This window comes from Sapajus apella, unplaced genomic scaffold, assembly GCF_009761245.1.
Source record: "Sapajus apella isolate SASKATOON/1434 unplaced genomic scaffold, GSC_monkey_1.0 scaffold1, whole genome shotgun sequence".
Taxonomy (NCBI): Eukaryota; Metazoa; Chordata; class Mammalia; order Primates; family Cebidae; genus Sapajus; species Sapajus apella.
In genome coordinates, this window is record NW_022436941.1 from 44,326,840 (window position 1) to 44,346,694 (window position 19,855).

At 40.1% G+C, this 19,855-nt stretch overlaps 1 protein-coding gene across 2 annotated transcripts in view; it reads left to right on the forward strand.

Annotated features, from left to right (window-relative positions):
* The first annotated feature begins 844 nt into the window (after nucleotides 1-844).
* ELL2 (elongation factor for RNA polymerase II 2) overlaps nucleotides 845-19,855 on the forward strand; it is a 76,660-nt gene continuing 57,649 nt past the window's right edge. The window contains exon 1 of one of the 2 annotated variants that reach the window (XM_032275947.1): nucleotides 845-1,554. In XM_032275947.1, coding sequence (XP_032131838.1) covers nucleotides 1,408-1,554 — 147 coding nt within the window. In that variant the 5' untranslated portion in view covers nucleotides 845-1,407. The remainder of the gene's footprint in view (nucleotides 1,555-19,855) is intronic. The other variant, XM_032275956.1, reaches the window with a different exon arrangement.

Below are 19,855 nucleotides of genomic sequence, written 5' to 3' on the forward strand. Positions count from 1 at the left end.
CTGCCTTTCAACAGTTTCAAAGCTTTCAATACTTTGTTTTAGCTGGTGTTTCTGATCACCCAATTAATCCATCCTCTGACAGGAACCCATCTGTCAGTCTATCCACACACAGCCTGAAAGGGACTCCAGATTAGGCTTCCTCTTTTAGCCACGCCTACACAGGAAGCATTCCGAGGAATGGAAAGTATGCCAGGCCTGTGCACACCCCTCACGCCCCCAACCCTTCACTTAACCTGGACAGCCCATCTCTCTTAACCTTTAAACCCTAGCTAGGTTTTCACACAGCCCTATCAAAGAAAATGGACAGAGCCCAAACTGAATCAGAGAATGAGAGTGGTCGAAGTTTAATTTAGGTCAATGCCAGTTTTACTCTTCTAGAGTCCTTTGCAAGGAGATTAACATCCTAACCAGTTGTGATCCCAGAGAATCACAACAGGGCGTGGCGTCGGAAAGACTTTGAAACTCAATTCTTTATTATACCATGCCCCCCATATGAAAGGCGTATTGTATCATGCCCACCACATCCCGCGTGGTTTTGTCCTTAAGATGCTCCACAAGATCTAACACAACTCCTACAGCTAAGAGTCGACTCACTAATTTCAAGAGGTTTTGTTTTTATAAGCTCTGTGTGTGGCATCCGATAATCTCAAGTTTACAGTAAAACGACAAGGAAGGCTTTCCTCCAATCCCATTTGCTCAACTACGGTACTCGGAGTTTTGAGGAGCAGCTCACTAGTGAGTTCACCTACTGCGTCCTCCCCAACGCGTACACACCAAGTTCCACAGCTTCCGCAGCCGTCGGGGAACGAAGTCCTTATTTGGTTACGGCCATCCCTTCACACACTGGAGGTGGAGATCCTCTTCTCCAAGGACCACCCACACAGGGCGAGTTTCCCCAATTCGGACTTTCCACTACTATCCCCTCCAGGGGCGGGGCCCCAACTCCAGGTAACCAGACCAGGCAACTTGGACTCCCAATTAGCAGAGGAGACCCTAGCCAGCCTGGCCAATCATGCCCGGCAAGCCAAGACTACCAGACGTGACGTCAGACATGAGTAAGTTGGCGCGTCACCTAGACGTCAGCCTCTTACCTCTCGGACGTCCCGTCCCAGGAGCAGAACTCCTGCTACTTTGGACCCCGCCCCCGTGAGAGTGGAGAGTGGCCAATGAGGGCGGTTCTGAAGGGAACAAGGCCAATGAGAGGAGCCCGGGGCGTGGCGCGGGGCCGGAGGGTGGAGAGGGTGGCGGCTGTGGCAGTCCGAGGTCTGGCTGCGCGCAGTATATGACAGTACGTCAGCAGCGGGATGGCCCTAGCTGTGGCGGCGGCTGCAGAAGCCCAAGCAGCCGCGGCCGCAGTGGAGGCTAGAGCCGGAGCGGTGGCGGCGGCGGCACCCCAGGGAGTTTAAGATGGCGGCGGGGGGGGCAGCCGGCCTGCGGGAGGAGCAGCGCTATGGGTTGTCGTGCGGACGGCTGGGGCAGGACAACATCACCGTACTGCATGTGAAGCTCACCGAGACGGCGATCCGGGCGCTCGAGACTTACCAGAGCCACAAGGTGAGCGGGCCGGCCGGCCGACTGGCTGGGCTCAGGGAGGCAGAGCGCACCCCTCACTGACCAGCCGCGCCTCCCTCTGCCAGTGCGCCTGGTGCGGAGCCGGCGGGGCCGTGGCTGGCAGCTGCCGCCGTCAGCGCCCACCGTGGCCGGGCAGGGCAGGGCCGGGCAGGGTGGCTGACGCCGCGGTCCCGGGCCGGCCGGGACGTTGGGAAGCGGGCAGGCGGGCGGCCCCTGGTGGCGGGGCCGAGGCAGCCGCAGCCCTTGGTCGGCTGCGCAGCCGCTGCGGGACTTTCCGACGGCGCCCGCGGATTTCCTGGCTCGTTGGGTCCCAAGGAGGGAGAGAGGCCCGGGTAAGAGAAGTGAGATGACCACGCTGCCCTCGGCGGGGAAGGGGGGCAGCGAGCAGCGTACAGGCAAAGAACTAGGGAGGATGTGCGGGCACCAGCTGTCCGCGTTTTCCAGTAACGGAGGCACTGTGGATCAGCAGAGACAGGACCCAGGCGCTCCGCGTGTGGGGGTGGGACACCCCATGTATTCCCAGGGACTTGGGGACACAAGCGCTCCGCGTGTCCCCAAGTGCTCGAAGGGATGGGGACTTGGGCTCTTGGCGCATTGAGAGGGGCACACGGTGTACTAGTAGAGATAGCGACTTAGACATTCCGTGTAAGGGGGAGGCGCACACCGGAACGGCGAGGACACTGGCGCTTCGCGTACGGGGCGAAGGGGACACACCTGCATTCTCAGGGACTCCGAGACACAGGCGCATCGCGTTCCTGGAGACGCCCCGCGTCCCGGACGGACACAAAACAACACAGCGCCCCGGGGAGAGACCTGAGGACCCACAAACAGTTATCGATCCCTGGGAGCAAGACATCGGGTTCTGGGGAAAAGAGGTTTACGGACGCTCAACGTACTGGAAAAAGCTCCCGGCGTCTTGGGCTGACTCTGGGACATGTAGACTGGGAACGAGCCAGTAGGTGGGGAGAGGATATAAAGCATCGCGAACAGAGACTCGGGCCTCTCACCCCGTGTTCCCGAGAGAAGCCCATGGACACACAGACACACACACACCCCTCCAGTACAGAGAGAGGCTCACTCAGATAGGTGCACGTACACTGCAATTGGACTACAAATCCAGAACGCTTTCATGTTGGAAAAAAGTGGGAGAGAGAGAGGGGTCACCGAGAAGGGACGCGGTAACCAGGGTGCATGGGGAAACCGTTTATGGTTTTGCAGTACTGTATGGCTTTGAGGGAAACTGAATGGATACATTGCATGAGGGAGGGATATGCCATACGAGAGAACCTGTAACGTTTTACAGGAGAGGAGAGAGTCGGAAGGGAGATAGAACCCACCGGGCATCTGACAAATAGCCTATTCTATAATGAGGAGCACACTCATAAAACACGAAAAAAGGGCAGAAGGACACCGAGACAGAGACTCACATAGTTATTCAGCGAAAAGTGGGGGAAGGAACTGACATCTGTTGAGCTCCCACTAGTGCCAGGCACTTTAAATACATAGAGCGAAGGCAGAGTCTAAGGCAGAGCTGCAGGAGAGGTGTGAACCCGGGTTCATTGAGAGTGTGTTCAGAGACACCCCCTTCTATATAAGTGTGCACACAGAGGAAGGCATTAGTTTTTCACACTTTGGATAGAAAATGGACTCACGTGATAGGGCATTTGTAAACAGCAGTAGAGACTCAGAGGTGAGAATATTGTTAGGAAGGCACTTACAGAATTAGGTGGACACATGGGTGTACATACTAGGACACTTGTGTTACTAACCAGTGAAGCATATGGTGAAAAACACTCACAGACTTTGTGTGGTGGGATGAGGGGGTGTCAGGGAGGAGTGCAGGCACAGGGAGAAAGATACCTTCCTACATGCAGTGAAATCTGGGGAGAAAATGTCAAGAATGGCTGGGAGAGGTAAGAGAAATACAAAACTGCATGTGCCAATAGCTACTCCCAGATAGGTGCACCTGCAGCAAAGAGACCAGCATCAGGACGGAGTGGGAGGCCCGTACGGGGGAAGCCAGATACACAGGCAGAGGGACAGAAGCAGACAGTGGAGAGAAACTCACCCTTGCAAGATGGAAAGATAAGCTTGCCTGCTCCAAGGGAAGGGCGTGGGAAGGAATGGCAGTGGGAAGAAGGTAGGTAAGGAGATGTAAAGAGAAAACCCAGAGGCTCAGAGAGAAAGAAGTCAGCAGGAGGCAGCCAGCCCCTATTCAGGAACAGACCTGAGGAGCAGAGAAAGACTGACACACAGTGGGTGGGAAGAGGCATCTCTGAGGGCAGTAAGTCAGTCAGCTACCTTGGGAAAACAACAGGCAAACTGTACAGTTGATTACAGCAAGATTGACAGTGTACACTTGTGGGGAAACTGAGGAGGTCCACTTGGGGAAGGGAAAGTTCAGTGACAAAGATGCCCCCAGTGCCCACTTATCTGCATGACCACTAGGGGCCCCAGAAGGGAGTGCTTTGTTTTCCTACTGCTGTAAGACTTTTTCTGCTTCCTATATGCTACTGTTTTTATATTTGAGATTAAGTTTACAGTGCTCTAAAAGCCCGGGCATTTATATGCCAGTAGCTTCCAGGGGACAGAAGATCAAAAATTCTTTCTCTTCCAACCCACCTTTAACTTAGTTCTTAATTAAAAAAAAAAAAAAAAAAAAAAAATTAAGAGGTACCAAAGTCGTCAACGGCTTTGCTTGCTCTGTCTTTTTCCATTTCTGTGCATGCACATTTATGGGTCTGATTGTTCCCTACAGGGGCAGTAAAGGGAAATGGGGAAGACTTTTTCCAGCTCTCTCTACCTTAAAGCATGGAGCCAGGTAGATTGTATTAGCCCTAGGATTCCTTTTCTTCTGCAAAACTGGTGGTAGAAGCAGTGGCATGGGAGGAATGGTACATAAGCTGACTATCCTTAACCAGCTCCCATCCTCAGGCCTCACTGTCAGCTCAGCCATGGAAACACTTATTAAGGGGTGTGGAAAAGCAAGCAGGATTTGGAGTAAAACTGTCAACCTCAGTTGGATGAAAACTGGGAAGACACCAAAAAAATGAGACAGATATCTTTCTGGTGGCTAATTGTATCAGTGGTACTTACTGCAGGCTCCACCTACATAAGTGTCCTCAGTGCCCCTCCTCCTGGCTCAGCCAGACCAGTGCACCCCTGTGGGCACAGTAACAGTTGCTACCTTTTATCCTGGCTGAGCTTTTATCCTCCAGTGGAAGGATATTAACTTGGCCTTTTTCACCATTATTATAAATCCTTTCCATCATTATTAGAAACAGGGCACTAAATTGAAGTAATTTTAATTACTTCAATTTAAAAAAATTGAAACAGGGCACTAAATTCACATGGCTTTAAATTGAAGCTGCTTCACATGGGAATTTATTCGCATTGATTGGCTAATTTGGAAGAAGTTTCTGGTGGTCAAACCTGTTCTCTCTGGGGGGAAAATTGGTTTTAATTTCTCTTATAAAACTGCCTTCCACCATTCCTTTGCTCATATAGGAGGGTACTTGATAAGCAGCTCTGGCCTATGTAAAGTGATGACTATTATTCCTTCTCTTCTAATGACTAAGAGCCACAAATTTCAACAGGTTAATTTGCTAAATTAATCATCAGAGAATTCTTTTTTTGTCCAAATTATTTTGTCTATTGGAGTTACTCTTCTAAATTAACCCACTTTGACATAAGGTTTCAGAGAAGTGAATTTAGAAATTTTAGGAATCTATGATTTAGGCAGAATAGAGAAGTTCTTTAGACATAATTAAGCAGATTTACAGAGTTCTTAGGTTCTTGGAAAGAGAATCTTTGAAAATTCTGAAATCTTGTTTTTTTTTCAAATTACAATTGCTCACTATTTCAAAAGACACATAATCCTAATTGACTTTCAGGTTTCCTATTTGTAGAGAAGTGATCTTGGGAGCCTTTCTAAACAGGCAGAGGGGCATTGTGAGTCCAGCAATGGGAGTTATAGTTGGAGTAAATATCTTTTAAAAGTTGTTTTTCCACTCACTTTGAATACAGAAATGGTTTCAAGTTGATTATATATCACATTAACTGGAAAGTTATTTTCATGATTGGCAGAAAAATTTAGACATGATAATACAGATATCTACAATATTAATCTTCTAAAATGTAGATTATTTTGATTGAGGAGAAAAGTTGTTAAATAAAATTACAAATTACAACTTTATAGTCATTTCAAATTGTTATCTGTGATTGTGTGGTCTACATAAGTTCTACATGTTTTAAATGAGCCTATATTACTGTAATTACATATTTCTCCCAAATGTAAAACTATATTTAAAAATAAAATCCAACATTTAAAAATACATTTCAGCTAAGTTCCTCAGTAAGGCAGCTGGCTTTATTTTGATGTTTGAGTAATTTACTTTTATAAGAAAAACTTTATCAAAGCATTATTTTCAGATTTTGTTGTTCCTGAGTCTGTCAATTTAGTTTTTTAAAAATGTTTACTCAAAGTTTCAAAGGTGGTGGCTCAAATAATTTTACCATGTTTACTGAACTATTACATAAGAACTCTTGCATAGTCGTGTCTGGGAGCAGGGGCTGCTCCTTCTCTATCCCTGAAGATCAGAAAGCAGATGCCTTTAAGTAGGATTCCACTAACACATTCTCTTGTTAACTCCATTGGCTTTCCATTTTTCTCCCTTCATTAGTGTCTTCTAGGAAAGTGATAATGTTTTTAAAATTTGTATATTTAATTGTTCATAATTTTAGATGCCATTATTTATAAACAAAGCATAAGTTCTTATTTAAGCCTCCAAAATTATTGTCCTTCATAGTGGCTCCCTTTAATGTGTTACTTGACCTTTTGATAAATCAGTGAGTCCACAGGTCAGAGGGTAAGTGACTTCCTCACCTTATCCTTTTTTTCTACCAGGTAAACTTTTTAGCATTTGATTCATTGTAGTTTAAGACACAGAAAAGACTCATACTCTGCTTTTTTCTTATCTCTTTCTTTTTCTGCCTGCCCACATTTTGTGTGTGTTTTCAATGTTCTGCCTTATAAATACAGAAGACTGTTCTTAAGCTACCACTTGAGCATCCAGACCTGCCAGCACAGCACTGCCACCACTGTTGGGCACGTTTATTAAGTAAAATAGTGAGGTTTGCTTTAGCAGATTCTATTTGTTTCACTTTTAAAATGTAGCCAAGCTTAATTTAAATAAATTAGTCCCACTGACTTTTAACTTAGACCCATCTTCAGTCTGTGCTTGATTTTAAAATGCTTTTTATCAAGTCAAGTCAAGTTTTTTACCCATCCTTCAGTGTTTGAAAAGTTTATTCAAATGCCCCGTTGCTCAATGTAAAGAAGGTGTTCCTCCCTGAGAGAAGTAGTAGCCAGATTGCCTAAAAAGATAGACAGGGAAGCTTGGCACCAGAATTGGGAAGAGAAAGAAAGAACATATGTGAAGGATTGGAACATGTTCAAGAAAAGAATTTAAAAGGAAAGGGGCGTAGAATTCTTGGAATGACTTACAGGAAAGCTTACCAAGGACAATCACCAGATTCAGCCTTTCCATTTTCTCCATTTGCACTTGTGAAAAATTACAGAAGCTGTGCTCATAAGGCTTATTAGGTAATTGGTGATAAAGCCAATGGAGAGAGAAAAACGAGAATTTCAGCTGAACCAAGGCTAGGTCACCTTTAACAATTTATGATGTCCTTTTTCTCTGCAACAGAGAAGCTCAGAAGCCTGGCTGTAGATCCAGCCCATTATTTGCTGGATTGGGCCAAATGTATTTTGGATTGTTTGAGAAAATGTCCATAAAATTTGGTATTATAGCCATTCTTGCATTTAAGTGGAGCTAAGTTTTACAATGAAGAAAACAACATGTATATAGCCCAGCATCTGACTGTCCTGCATACCTCAGCTCCATACAGAATTTCCTAGGACTTATTCACAAATCTCCAGCAGTTCTGGAGTAGAATGTAATAAAAATGGCCATGTCTTTAGAGCAAATTAAAGCTGAAAAACATGGCATAACTTGGGTCAGGTTACCAGCGCGTCGCTATTTCTGTCTTTTATTTTTTTATCTCCTTCCTTCTGCCCAGAATTTTTTTTGTCTTTTTTTTTTTTTTTTTTCTTTGAGACGGGTTTCGCCCTGGTTACCCAGGCTGGAGTGCAATGGCGCGATCTCGGCTCACCGCAACCCCCGCCTCCCGGGTTCAGGCAATTCTCCTGCCTCAGCCTCCTGAGTCGCTGGGATTACAGGCACGCGCCACCATGCCCAGCTAATGTTTTGTATTTTTAGTAGAGACGGAGTTTCACCATGTTGACCAGGATGGTCTCGATCTCTTGACCTCGTGATCCACCCGCCTCGGCCTCCCAAAGTTTTGTTTTTTTTTGATGGTGGCATTATGACTTGAGAGCCATGTTAAATCTTAAGGAAGAACTGGTTTAAGAGTTTCCGCTAATACTTTGCCAGCAAAGACCAAAGCTAGCATTTCCATGGTTAAATTCACGATATAAGAAAAGGGGATTTTATTAATGAACCTATAAGTTCCCTGAATATTCATAAATAAAATTATTACCTTAAATTGACCTCTACAGTAACAGTGTTTGGCTACTGGCTTCATAGTAACTAGATTGTTAAACAAATGGCATGAGTTTCTTTTCATCATGGGGATCCTATATGTTATTGATGTAAAATCCTTGGGTCATAAAGGATTTGTGCAAGATTTTAGCAGACAGAAACTGGATGGGGACCACATCTGCAGCAGAAACAATGGCATAGGTAAGAAAAGAACCATGGTAGCTAGGTTAAGCTCCAAGAATTGCCATAAAGACCCTGTTCTGCTTAACATGGAGGGCCGGAGAAAAATATAGTTGAGTTTAAGAGAGAAAAACTAGGTCAGAGCAGATTTATTACCTTACTAAGAATTTTGCATTTTATTCTGTGAACACTGAGTAGAAACTTAAGGTAATTTGATCTGTGTTTTAGGATTGTTATGGCCTTGTTGTGCAGGATGACTATAATGTGAATCTGGAAGGAGATAGACAAGTTAGGAAGAAGTTTCTGGTCCCGGCCAGAGATAACTGGAGTCTACCCTACAATGTTGGTAGGAGATCAACAGAATCTATAGAATTTAACAAGAGATTTTAAAGAAGCAGGATTGAATTGAGATTTCTAGCCATTGGCACTAGGATGGGTACTCCTAGTAGAAAAAGGGAAATTGGAAGCAATTGGGAGAGTCGGGTGGGGGTGGGGCAGATAAAGATGTGAGTACCATTCTGGTGAACATTCATTCGCTCAGTTTTTTAATTGGTAATGAGGAGACTTGGGTTTGATTAAATGTTTTATATTTGAGAAGTATATTCAGGAGTTTGAGGCAGACAGATACGTAAAACACTGCTGTATTACTTAACATGTCTTTTATAAACTGTTTTATTTGGATGGAAATTTTAGAGATTGTTGATGTTTTGGGGAAAGTTGAAATTCTTTGGGAAAAAAATTGGTTTTGAGCAGGGCATTTTAAATTTTGTTTGTTTGTTTGTTTTTTTGAGAAAGAGTTGCGTTCTTGTTGCCCAGGCTGGAGTACACTGGCATAATCTTGGCTCAATGCAACCCCCGCCACCCAGATTCAAGTGATTCTCCTGCCTCAGCCTCCTGAGTAGCTGAGATTACAGTAATGCACCACCATGCCCAGCTAATTCTGTAGTTTTAGTAGAGACGGTGTTTCTCCATGTTGGTCAGGGTGGTCTCGAACTTCCGACCTCAGATGATCCGGCTGCCTTGGCTTTTCCAAGTGGTGGAATTACAGGTGTGAGCCATCGTGCACAGGCTTTGTATTTTTATAGACTTTCTTTATTGAATAACCTCTATAAATTATGGCCATCATAGGGCACTGATAATATGAAATCTAATTATATTGTAACATGAAAATCAGACCATTTGTGGTTTCTGTCCCTATTGATTAATGAAACATAAGTAACTCTATATAATGTGTCTGGATTTACATTTCAAGTTTTATTTTGAAATAGCGTAATTCCTAAAGGCCTTGAAGGAGTACTTTCACTTATCTCACATTACCTCTATTCCTGTTTTGGTGTTTTGATTTCTTTGTTTCTTTTTTGTTTGGCAGTTCCTTATGAAAAACAAAACAAAAGAATCATGAGTGCATAAAACTTTTGGTATACATACACATTGTAATGGACTACAATGCTTGGTTGTTGATCCAGGGAGATTACCTTGTCTGGAAGACTTTTTCACTGAACAGTGAGCTTATTTAAGGGTGCAACCAGGCCTGAACTTTCTTACAAGATTCGCAGAGATACTTTAAGACTTAAATACGCTTAGCTAGAAAATTAAGTATTAGCATATTTTAAGATAACATTTGCTATTATTGCTTTTCACTCCATTATTAGAAACCACGATGCCTCAAGGACCAGAAAAGGTGTCCATGTAATAAAAACTCAGTGGAGAATCTTAAGATGTTTTTTCTTTAATAAAAAGTTAAGAGGTAGAGGAGTTAAACTACCAAATATTCATCTGTTCATTCAGCAAACATGTATTTATCTTCTGACATTTGCCAGGGATATAACTAGGCATTGGAGATATAAAGCTGAATAAGTCATGAGTGGTCACTGCCAAGAAAGTGCTTGTCATTTTAGTGGAAGCAGGCAAATGTGAAAAAATAAATGTTATAAAGTTTGTGTTCAAAGAGATGTCTTCTTTACTTGCCATCTTCTTGCATTGTTTTCACCACACCCCTGAGGTTATACCTGACAAGGTCCCTGTTGAAGTCCAGTGGTCATCTCTTCGTTTCCATCTTACCAGACCTCAGAGGTATTCCGTTCTCTTGACCAATTCTTCCTATTAGAAACATTTTCTTGATTTTCCTCCCTGCCCATTCTTTCTTTCTCATTCTCCTTTGCTTACTTTCTTTTTGACTGGCCTCTGAATGTTGGTGCTCTCTTATCTATTTAGTCACCCTAGGTGAGCTCATTTAGTCCTTTGAATTTAAATGTCATCTATATGTTAATGACTCCCAAATATTTATCTCCAGATTTATCATTTTCTCCAGCTCCGGGCACTTATTTCCAATACGTTTCCTCATCAAAGTTTAATAGACATCTCAAACCTTACATATCCAAACTGTGATTTATACTCTTTTAGGAGTTTTGCTTAAGGGTATGGCTAATCATTGCAAGGAGAAAACTATCCTCTGATAATCAACTATTTCAATAAGTGTAGACGTAAAGGAAATTTTAAAACTGTTGCCTGATTTCGTTATTATAAAAGATCATCTCCTTTGTTGATAGGAGAATCCATGATGGATCAAGTAAGATTTTTTTTAACTTTTATTTTTGGTTTGGGGTACATGAACAGGTTTGTTATGTAGGTAAATTGTGCGTCATGGGGGTTTGGTGTACAGATTATTTCATCACCAAGTACTAAGCATAGTACCCAATAGGTAGTTTTTTGATCCTCACCCTCCTTCCACCCTCAAAGTAGGCCCTAGCGTCTGTTGTTATCCTCTTTGTGTCCATGCATATTCCATGTTTAGCTCCCATTTATAAATGCAAACATACAGTATTTGGTTTTTTGTTCCTGTGTTAGTTTGCTTAGGATAATTGCCTCCAGCTCTGTCTGTGTTGCTGCAAAAGACATGATCTCACCCTTTTTCATTGCTATATATATTCATGGTATATATATACCACCTTTTCTTGATCCAGTCTACTGTTGATGGTCATTTAGGTTGCTTCCATATCTTCACAGTTTTTAAAGATGATTTTACTTCTCAATCTATATCTACCTAAGTGTTGCCTATCTCAGTAAGTGGCAGCACTCTCTACCAATTGCCTAGAAATTGACTAGCAACTGTTGATTTGTCTTCATTTTCTTGACATATTTGATCTGTCAGGAAGTACTGTCAACCTTCAAAATATCCTGAATCTAACCCCAGCCATTACTGCTATTCCAGTCCCAGTTACACCATCATCTCTCCTCAGGATCACTGCCATGGACTTCGAGTTGGCCTCCAAGTTTCTACTCTTCTCCTATAATCCACAGAAGCTAGAGTGATCTTTTTAAAACATTAAGTATGATCAAGTAGTTTCCCAGTTTCAAGCTCCCTAATGGCTCCCTTTGTTAAAAGTGTTTTAGATGCTACATTTTATGAATTTCCAGGTTTAAAAAAAAGAATCTCCATCTTCTAACCCAAGTTTATTTTACCGTTTCTTATACTTCTGCTTTAGAGATCATGATCTCAGGAAACAAATCTTTACTTGCATTTACAGTCAGATTTGACATGAAAGCTGATTATAAAATTACAAGGCCCACAATAAATCTGGGGAAAAAATGGTGGGGTACTATGCTTCAAGTGTTGTTAATTTAAAGGCTGGTTCACAGTAACTAACTTTTTGGTTAGTTGTTTGGTTTAGATTTTTGCCATTCATGTTCCTTTAAGAGCTGTTTGAAATTCTAACATTTAGGACAACTATATATGTATATAATTTGGCATGTGTCAGATAGCCACTGTTTTCGAGAAGCTATCTTTCAAAACAAGGGTTGTGTTAAATAGATTTGGGTTTTAGTAATCTTTTATATTTCACTCTTTCCATGCTGTAGTAGCTAGAAAGAAATTATTCTTTACTTCATATATTCTTTAATCTGGTTCTTCCAAATCTACAGAAAAGGAATTTCTTCTGCATCTAAGATTAGATTGACTCACAGGGCAAAGCACTAGATTGGTTTTGTGAAGCTTAATGACTTTCTTTTTGGCATCTAATAAAAGGTTTGACGCAAAGAAGGAGATACCATTTATTAAAGTAGTTTTGGATTATCTCTCAATTTCATATCATGTATTATTCTAAGCATATTATTGACTTTTAAGAAGAGCTGAGTATATTTGAGTTCTTCAGGATCAACTGTCTGATTTCCTGTGCTGTTTTCTGCTTTTAGCTCCTATTTTCTTTCTTCCTCTTCTCTCCTTGCCTAGATATTTTATTACAGTGGTTAAAATGTAATTATTAGATAGTCTTCTTTGGGTTCTCCATCATATGATGTCCTAAAGAACAAAGAAAAAAGTTATGAACAAAAGAATCATTACTACCAGTTCTTAAATAGGGGGAAAGAAAGATGATCTATTTTATCCAAGTTGCATCCCAGGGAAAAGTGTATCTACTTATTTACTTTTTACCAGTGCAAGTAAAAACAAGTTCTCAAATTGTCTAGTATTTTCCTTCTGCCATAGTGCAAAACCAAAGAAGTGATTCTTAATTCTCTAGCTTCAGTTTTAAATTTCATATTACTATTGTTGGAGAGGGGCAGGAAAGACTAACTGTATAAAATGCTGAATAAAAGCACAGTTCTGAGTCCCAGATCACTTATTAGCTGTGTAGTCTTTGGTAATTCACAGGACTTACCTGAGAAATGAGAATAATAGTATCTACCCCACAAGGCTGCTTCTGAGAATTCCCAGAGGCAGTAGTAAAAATGGATAGTGCCTGACACATTTTAAACACTCAAATAATAACTGGTTAGCTATAATTGTTTCTTTAAACAATCCATGTTAAGTAGTCACTTGAACTATAACCATTTATATAAAGTTTTTTTGTTTTGGGCATAGTTCCAAAATTATATTTGACATTGGAATTTTTTTTTTTTTTTTTTTTTTTTGCGGTGTCTTTATCGTGGCTTAATGCAGCTTAGATACAAAGGTAGATACAAAGTATTTAGTAAATATTTGCTGGTTGATTTCAAATCATTTAAGAATTCTTATATTAAGAAAGGAATAATTCAAGAGTTAACTTTGAATTAACTCAGAGTTCCATGATGAATTCAAAAGGGAAGCTAAAGGTATCTCAAAAACATCTCTAACCTTAGAGTATAAAGTTGGAAAGATCTCTATAATGCTTTTTAGAAATATTGTTATTTTCTAGACCCAGAATGCTACTTTATGTTTGTATATTCATAAAACTGACAGTGTTTGATAAGGGAAAGGTAACCACATATTTAATTTGTTTACATGGATAAGCAATATGTAAATAATCAAGAGATGGTTATAAACTACCTTTACAGGATAAGTAACTTTTTTATTCAACTTCAAAAAAACATGAGCTGTGCTCTTCTCCCACCCCAAAGGAATCATGTCAGATTAATATTCCTTAGGAAAATTAACATTTCTTAGGAAAATGACTCAGTAAATTATCTATTACTTTTATAGTTCTGAAATATTGTGGGGAATAGTCCCTGGAAATAGGTGTACATAGATGTCTTTAGTCATAGAGCAATTCCTGTTGCAGTAGCATTGGCTTGTAAATGCAGATGTCGAGTATAACCAAACTTAAGAGCATTTTAGCATTGCCTGTACTTCTGTTCTGTGCTTAGGAATGCCCAACATTTCATAAGAGGTATAGAGCTTAAATTCAAGGAGCTCTACGAGCAGTGAAAGTACTAAAATTTGACAGAATCTTTTGACTGCAAACCATCACTTTTATCAGGTTGTTAAAGGAGTTTCCCTAGCTAATTACAATCTGCCTTTGTGTTCTGGGTTGGAAATACATACCAGATCACTCTCTTTTTTTTTTTTTTTTTTTTTTTGAGACCGAGTCTCGCCCTGTCGCCCAGGCTGGAGTGCAGTGGTGGCACAGTCTCAGCTCACTGCACCCTCCGCTGCCTAGGTTCAAGCAATTCTGCCTCAACCTCCCGAGTAGCTGGGACTACAGGCGCGTCCCACTAAAAACTTAGCCTGGCTAATTTTTTGTATTTTTAGTAGAGATGGGGTTTCACTGCACTAGCCAGGATGTTCTCCATATCCTGACCTCGTGATCCACCCACCTTGGCCTCCCAAAGTGCTGGGATTACAGGCGTGAGCCCCCGCACCCAGCCCACTCTTAACTTACAGCTCAAATACTATTCCCTTAAGCACTAGAGTAACTTGATTTTCAAAAGAGCTACTTGGCAAAAATATTTAATTAAATCTAAAAGCAAAAGTTGAAGCCTTACCTGAAACTCATTTCTAATGGGAATGTACTCAGCAAATGTTTAAAGATACAGTGAGTTGAGGTCATGTTTGTACAATTAAACTTAGGCTAAAAAATTTTTGGGTAAAAAATCTAACATGCTTTAGACATTTGCTTATACTGGTATTGACTTCTAAACTTTTTCCTGATGGCTATCTTATTAACACAGTGAGTGATCATCAGATGCATAATAAGTGATACAGAGTTCTGTTTCTTACTGTGGCATTTTTAAAAACATTCAAGAGCTATAGCATAGTTAACATGTTCTTTTCTAAAATTGGGATTAAAATCAGTAAAGCATTTGAGGTTCTTTTAAGTATTTTTCTAGACGGCTAGATATATTAAATGAATTTTTCAGTAACAATGAGCTTAGTTTGCCCTGTTTGGATAACTGCATACAACTATTCCATAAACAAGGGTTTTATTATTTATTAAATAAAATGGTAACAAATATTTATGTATGTTCTTTCACTATACATGGTCCTTAAAGGAAAAAAAATCTAATTTTTTAAATTTTTAGTTCATCAGAAGCTGAACTAAATTATAATTTAGTTTTTTTGGAAATTATAGTTTTTTGGAAATTATAATTACTTTATGAAATTCATTTTTGTTGGAAACAAAATGCCAAAAGAACGGAGTGGACATTTAAGGTCTTTTAAATGTTTAGCACTAGGGGGTAACCCATTTCCAAGGCAAGAGGAAGAAAGAGTACTGTATTTGGAATTTGTCCTGTTTGGATAGGTGCATACAACTATTCCATAATGAAGGTTTTTATTATTTATTAAATAAAATAACAAATATTTATGTACTTTCACTAGGTTCTTAAAAGAAAAAAAACTAATTTTTTAAGTTTTTAGTTCATGAGAAACTGAACTAAATTATAATTTTGTTTTTTGTAAATTTTAATTTATTAGAAATTGTAATTACTTTATGAAATTCATTTTCCTTGGAAACAAAATGCCAGAAGAACTGAGTGAACATTTAAGGTCTTTTAAATGTTCAGCACTAGGGGGTAACCCATTTCAGAGGCAATAGAAAGAGCACTGTATTTGGAATTCAGAGAACTGAATTTAAGGCCCAAATCTGCTAATCCAGCTCTGTGATCTCGAGCAATGTACTCTACCTCTGTCTCTGAAATGGAAGATAATGTTCTTTCCTACCACCCAGGGCTGCTTTTAGGAGGCTCACTTGAGACAATAGATATAAAAATGCTCTGTGCCATACATTAGAAAACTATGTAAATAAAAATTATTCTTGTTGAGGGGTCAAGCAGTATAGATAGAACTATAAGGATGTCAAGAAGTCAGGTTCTTAATTCAGGGCATGAAGTAAGAAAATTGCATATGGTCAAAATTACTCTTGCAAGTTTCTAAATTGACGTAAAGAATAGTACATACCGTCTTGTCTGTACAACCCCGAACAGTAATATGCATAAGTGTACAATATTTATAGTGGTATACTTCATATATAAAGAAAACATATAGAAAACGATTTTACAATCTTTTTTTTAATTTTGCTAAGCACAACATAAATACTTGTAAGTTACATATGGCCAAGGCTCCTGTATCATAACAATCAGAAGTAAGACAACCTTTGAAAAAATATGCCCAATGTAGTGGAACAGTTAGATGCTGGCATTTGGACAAACAGCTAATGAGATTTAACTCATAGTTACATAGTTCCAAGTTAGCAAAATGGTAGCACCAGAGTTTTGTTTGGCTAGAAACAGGTTTAACATTTTTAAATTTGGATTTTTTCCTTTGGGCATTCATTCATTCTCCAGGTACTCGCCACTCCTTGTTGCCTTACATCCATCTGTTCGAAAGACCTTTGGGTTTCAAAGACATTGAAACATTGAGTCTTTTTGACTCCTGGTTTATCCAAAGGAAGGTCTCACTGAGCAAACTAATTTTGAGCTTGAATGTTGAATAAGCAATAAGTATGGATTGGCAAAGTAGAGTTTGGGAATTTATGCCAGGTTGGAAGAACAGGAAGGAGTTAGCAAAGTCTTTGCAAAACAAACAAATGTTAACAAAGCTGAGCTATTGTTGGGAAGAAGTGGAAGATAACTTGGTTGATTCTGGTTGATCTTGGTTGATAGTGGATGTGTTTTCTATTTAGTAGCTGACTTGTTTTGACAGACAGTGGTAAGAACTACTGTGGGCCAAGAGTGGTATGTGAGAGAAGTTCTGCTAGCTAATTGAACAATTTGGAAGGACTTCAAGGAAGGGGGAAAGCCATTATCTAGTTGTGAGGTGATAAGGGTCTTGCTTTCCATACAGAGACTAAGAACTTAATTTGATGGAGTTTGGGGCAGAGTGGCCAGAGCTGGTGACTGGGAGCCCTGAGTCACCTTGGCATCATTTTTCTTTTGTGTTTGATCACGCTTTCAACAGATCTTATCATTTTTCCTTGGGAATGTCTGCTGTGTCCACCATCCCCTGTTAGTTGCAGATGCAGTCATATTAATTTAGATCTTTATTACCATTTCCAGGATATTTCTAAAGCATCCCCCTAGAGCTGTGCAGTAGCTCATTTCTCCAGCCCTGCCCTGCCCTGATCCATCTCTCTCCATCTGTATTATTCATGACTGAAAGAGCTGCCTTCCCCTAAAACACTTCTTTGAGCAACTCACTTTCTTACTCAAAAAATTGAGAGAGCCTCCAATTGTTTTTCAAGTTAAAGGCAACAGTAAAACCCACCAGGGAGGGGGTACAGAGGGGATTAGGGCAGGATTATTTCAGAGTGATAAACTTTTTGAACAGTCATGCTGAGGTCTGAAATTTAAATTATTGCTCTATTTATTCTGTAGCAAATAGAAACTAAAAATGAAGACACATTTTGAGGATAAAAATTAGGCAGGAATTTGCAGGTCAGATCTATCCTTGCTATTGTATTTCAAGTGGGAAAGAAGCCTGCCCCTTCATTATACAGTGTCCATTCCTATCTCCTAGCTTTTTTCCTCAGGGTATTTTCTCTTCTTGGAACTTACCTTTACTAAACTGCTATTTAAGAGCCACCTTTTCCATAAACACTTATTTATTCTAACTCATACTCTCCTTTTTGAGAATTCTTACTGCATATCCTAGTGCTACTTAGCCTAGGACTTAATCATTCTCAAATTTCCTCCAGCTAAAAGATGAACTCTCTGGCATGAGGGATTAGGCTCCCACACTCTTGAATACCCCATAGCAGATATGTGTGAAACACAAAGTAGTAGAAGAAAAGCAGCATGGCAAAACAGGGAGATTGAGTTTTGAGTTCTAGTCCTGTGGGGGATAGGCACCAACTGTATTATCTCTAAGGCCTCATCTGGATTTAGAATCCTGTGATTCTCGTGACATGTAGTGTGTAAATGACTAATAGAATATGAAGTCAGGGAGAGAAGAGACTATAAATTAATTTTAAGGCGGTAAGCCCGGAGGACCAAGAGGATAGAAGTGCCATTGCCAGAATAGTAGGAAAAAGGTGACAGTTTATTTGGGAAGGCTGGGGATAGGGGAATTAGTGTCATTGAGATTTGCTGCCATTGTGAGTTTCTAATGCAAAATGTCCTGTTGGCAGTAGTAAGTAGCAGGCTATGGAGAGGTGCCAGCTGAGGAATGGAGAAGAGATTCAGAGTTATCACCCAACAGGTACAGTGAGCCTCCAGGATGAAGTGGATCTAGAAAGAGGAAAGGAAAGGCACTAGCCTTTTGAAATGAAAGGTGTGATCAGAGAGCTAGGAGGACTGGTGTCTCTAAGTGCAAGAAAGAGGTAATATCCACTGGGGATATCAGCAATTTGAAAACTGAGAAGTTTGCATTTATCTGACCAAGAAGAATCAATGAACTTAATAGAGCATTTCAAATTTCAATGTTGAGCTGAAGACAACCTCTGAGTTGCCAGGATTCAAGGAGGGAAGTGTAATGAGCCTCAGAGGCTATGTTCAGTGCTTCTGATTTGAAGGGACATTCAGAAAGCAGGGCTGATGAAAGTACTGTGAAAGCTGAAAGCTGAATCTGTATAATCTCAGTTGTAGGGCCACCTTACTCTTCCACATGAAAAGGGGCTCCCCAGACTCCTGTGGGCATGCTTTCATTACTTCAGAAAGACTGAGTTTAGCTGTGGAAAGTAGTTTGGGGGTGGGTTTTTCACCTTAAAAACGTTAATCTCTATTTATATTTTCATAAAAGGCGGTGAATTATAATTAAAATCTACTAAAAAAATTAGGTTTTTAAAATTCAAACACTACCTTTTTATTTTTCCTTTTTAAAAAGCTCACTTCTCCCACACCAGTAAATGAATTTGTTAGCCAGTAGTACTTAGATTCTTCTGATAACTCTAAAGTTAAATGATGTTTTATATGGTAGCAGAACAGTGATAACAGCATCCATTGTAATGTTTTCTCCAAGAAGATATTTGTTTATTCATTTTTATAAATAATAAGATGGCTAATGTTACACTTGATTTTACATTTAGGTGGTCTGTCTTTTAAAGAAGTACTTATCTTTAGTTCTCTTTCTCTTTCATTTATTATAATCCCTATTAGTAAACTTTTAAGTCTGCAGAGAAGTTTTGGGAAGTATTTGGAAGTAGTAGGTGATATACTATAGCTGAGGTGAGGAACATATTAGTGCCTCTATTTTTATCTGGGGTAGAGATGAGACCAGAAACCACTGTTTTTATACATCGGATTTGAATATGAAGGTGTAAATGGTTTACAGGCTGATGTACTGCCATGAAACATTACTCAAATCTGATTTCTTCATGGGTTTCTGTTGGCAATTTGGAAAAGCTTTCCCATAGAAAAATACGCTCTTGACTTTGAATACAGGAAATCATGCAAAAGACTATGGCTGACATTTACACTAACAGCTTTTCTTCCAAGTGCACAACTCTGTGATAAAATATTGAAGTTATCAAGAAGACAAAGCTCATAATAAAAAAATACTGATCTAGAAATTACATTCTCCTAGTGAGAATCATATGAGAGAACTGGTAACTTATTTGGCTCTCAATTAAAAACGAATCTCTGATAAAATGTGAGAAAATGGAAAACTGATCTATTCTCAAATATTTAATTTTATGTTTCTAGGATCCTGTTATAGTATCACAAAGTTCCTCCAATTATCTCTTCCCTCTTCCCACCCCTATTAAAAATACGCCAGGAAACTATGCAACAATACAGTTTTTAAAGGTAAAATTGAATTGGCATACTAATCATTTTTTTCCAAATCATGTCAGTCAGTTTCAAAAACATGATTAGCTGCTCTGCCAAAAAATATCTTTTGGTTGTGTGGTTCA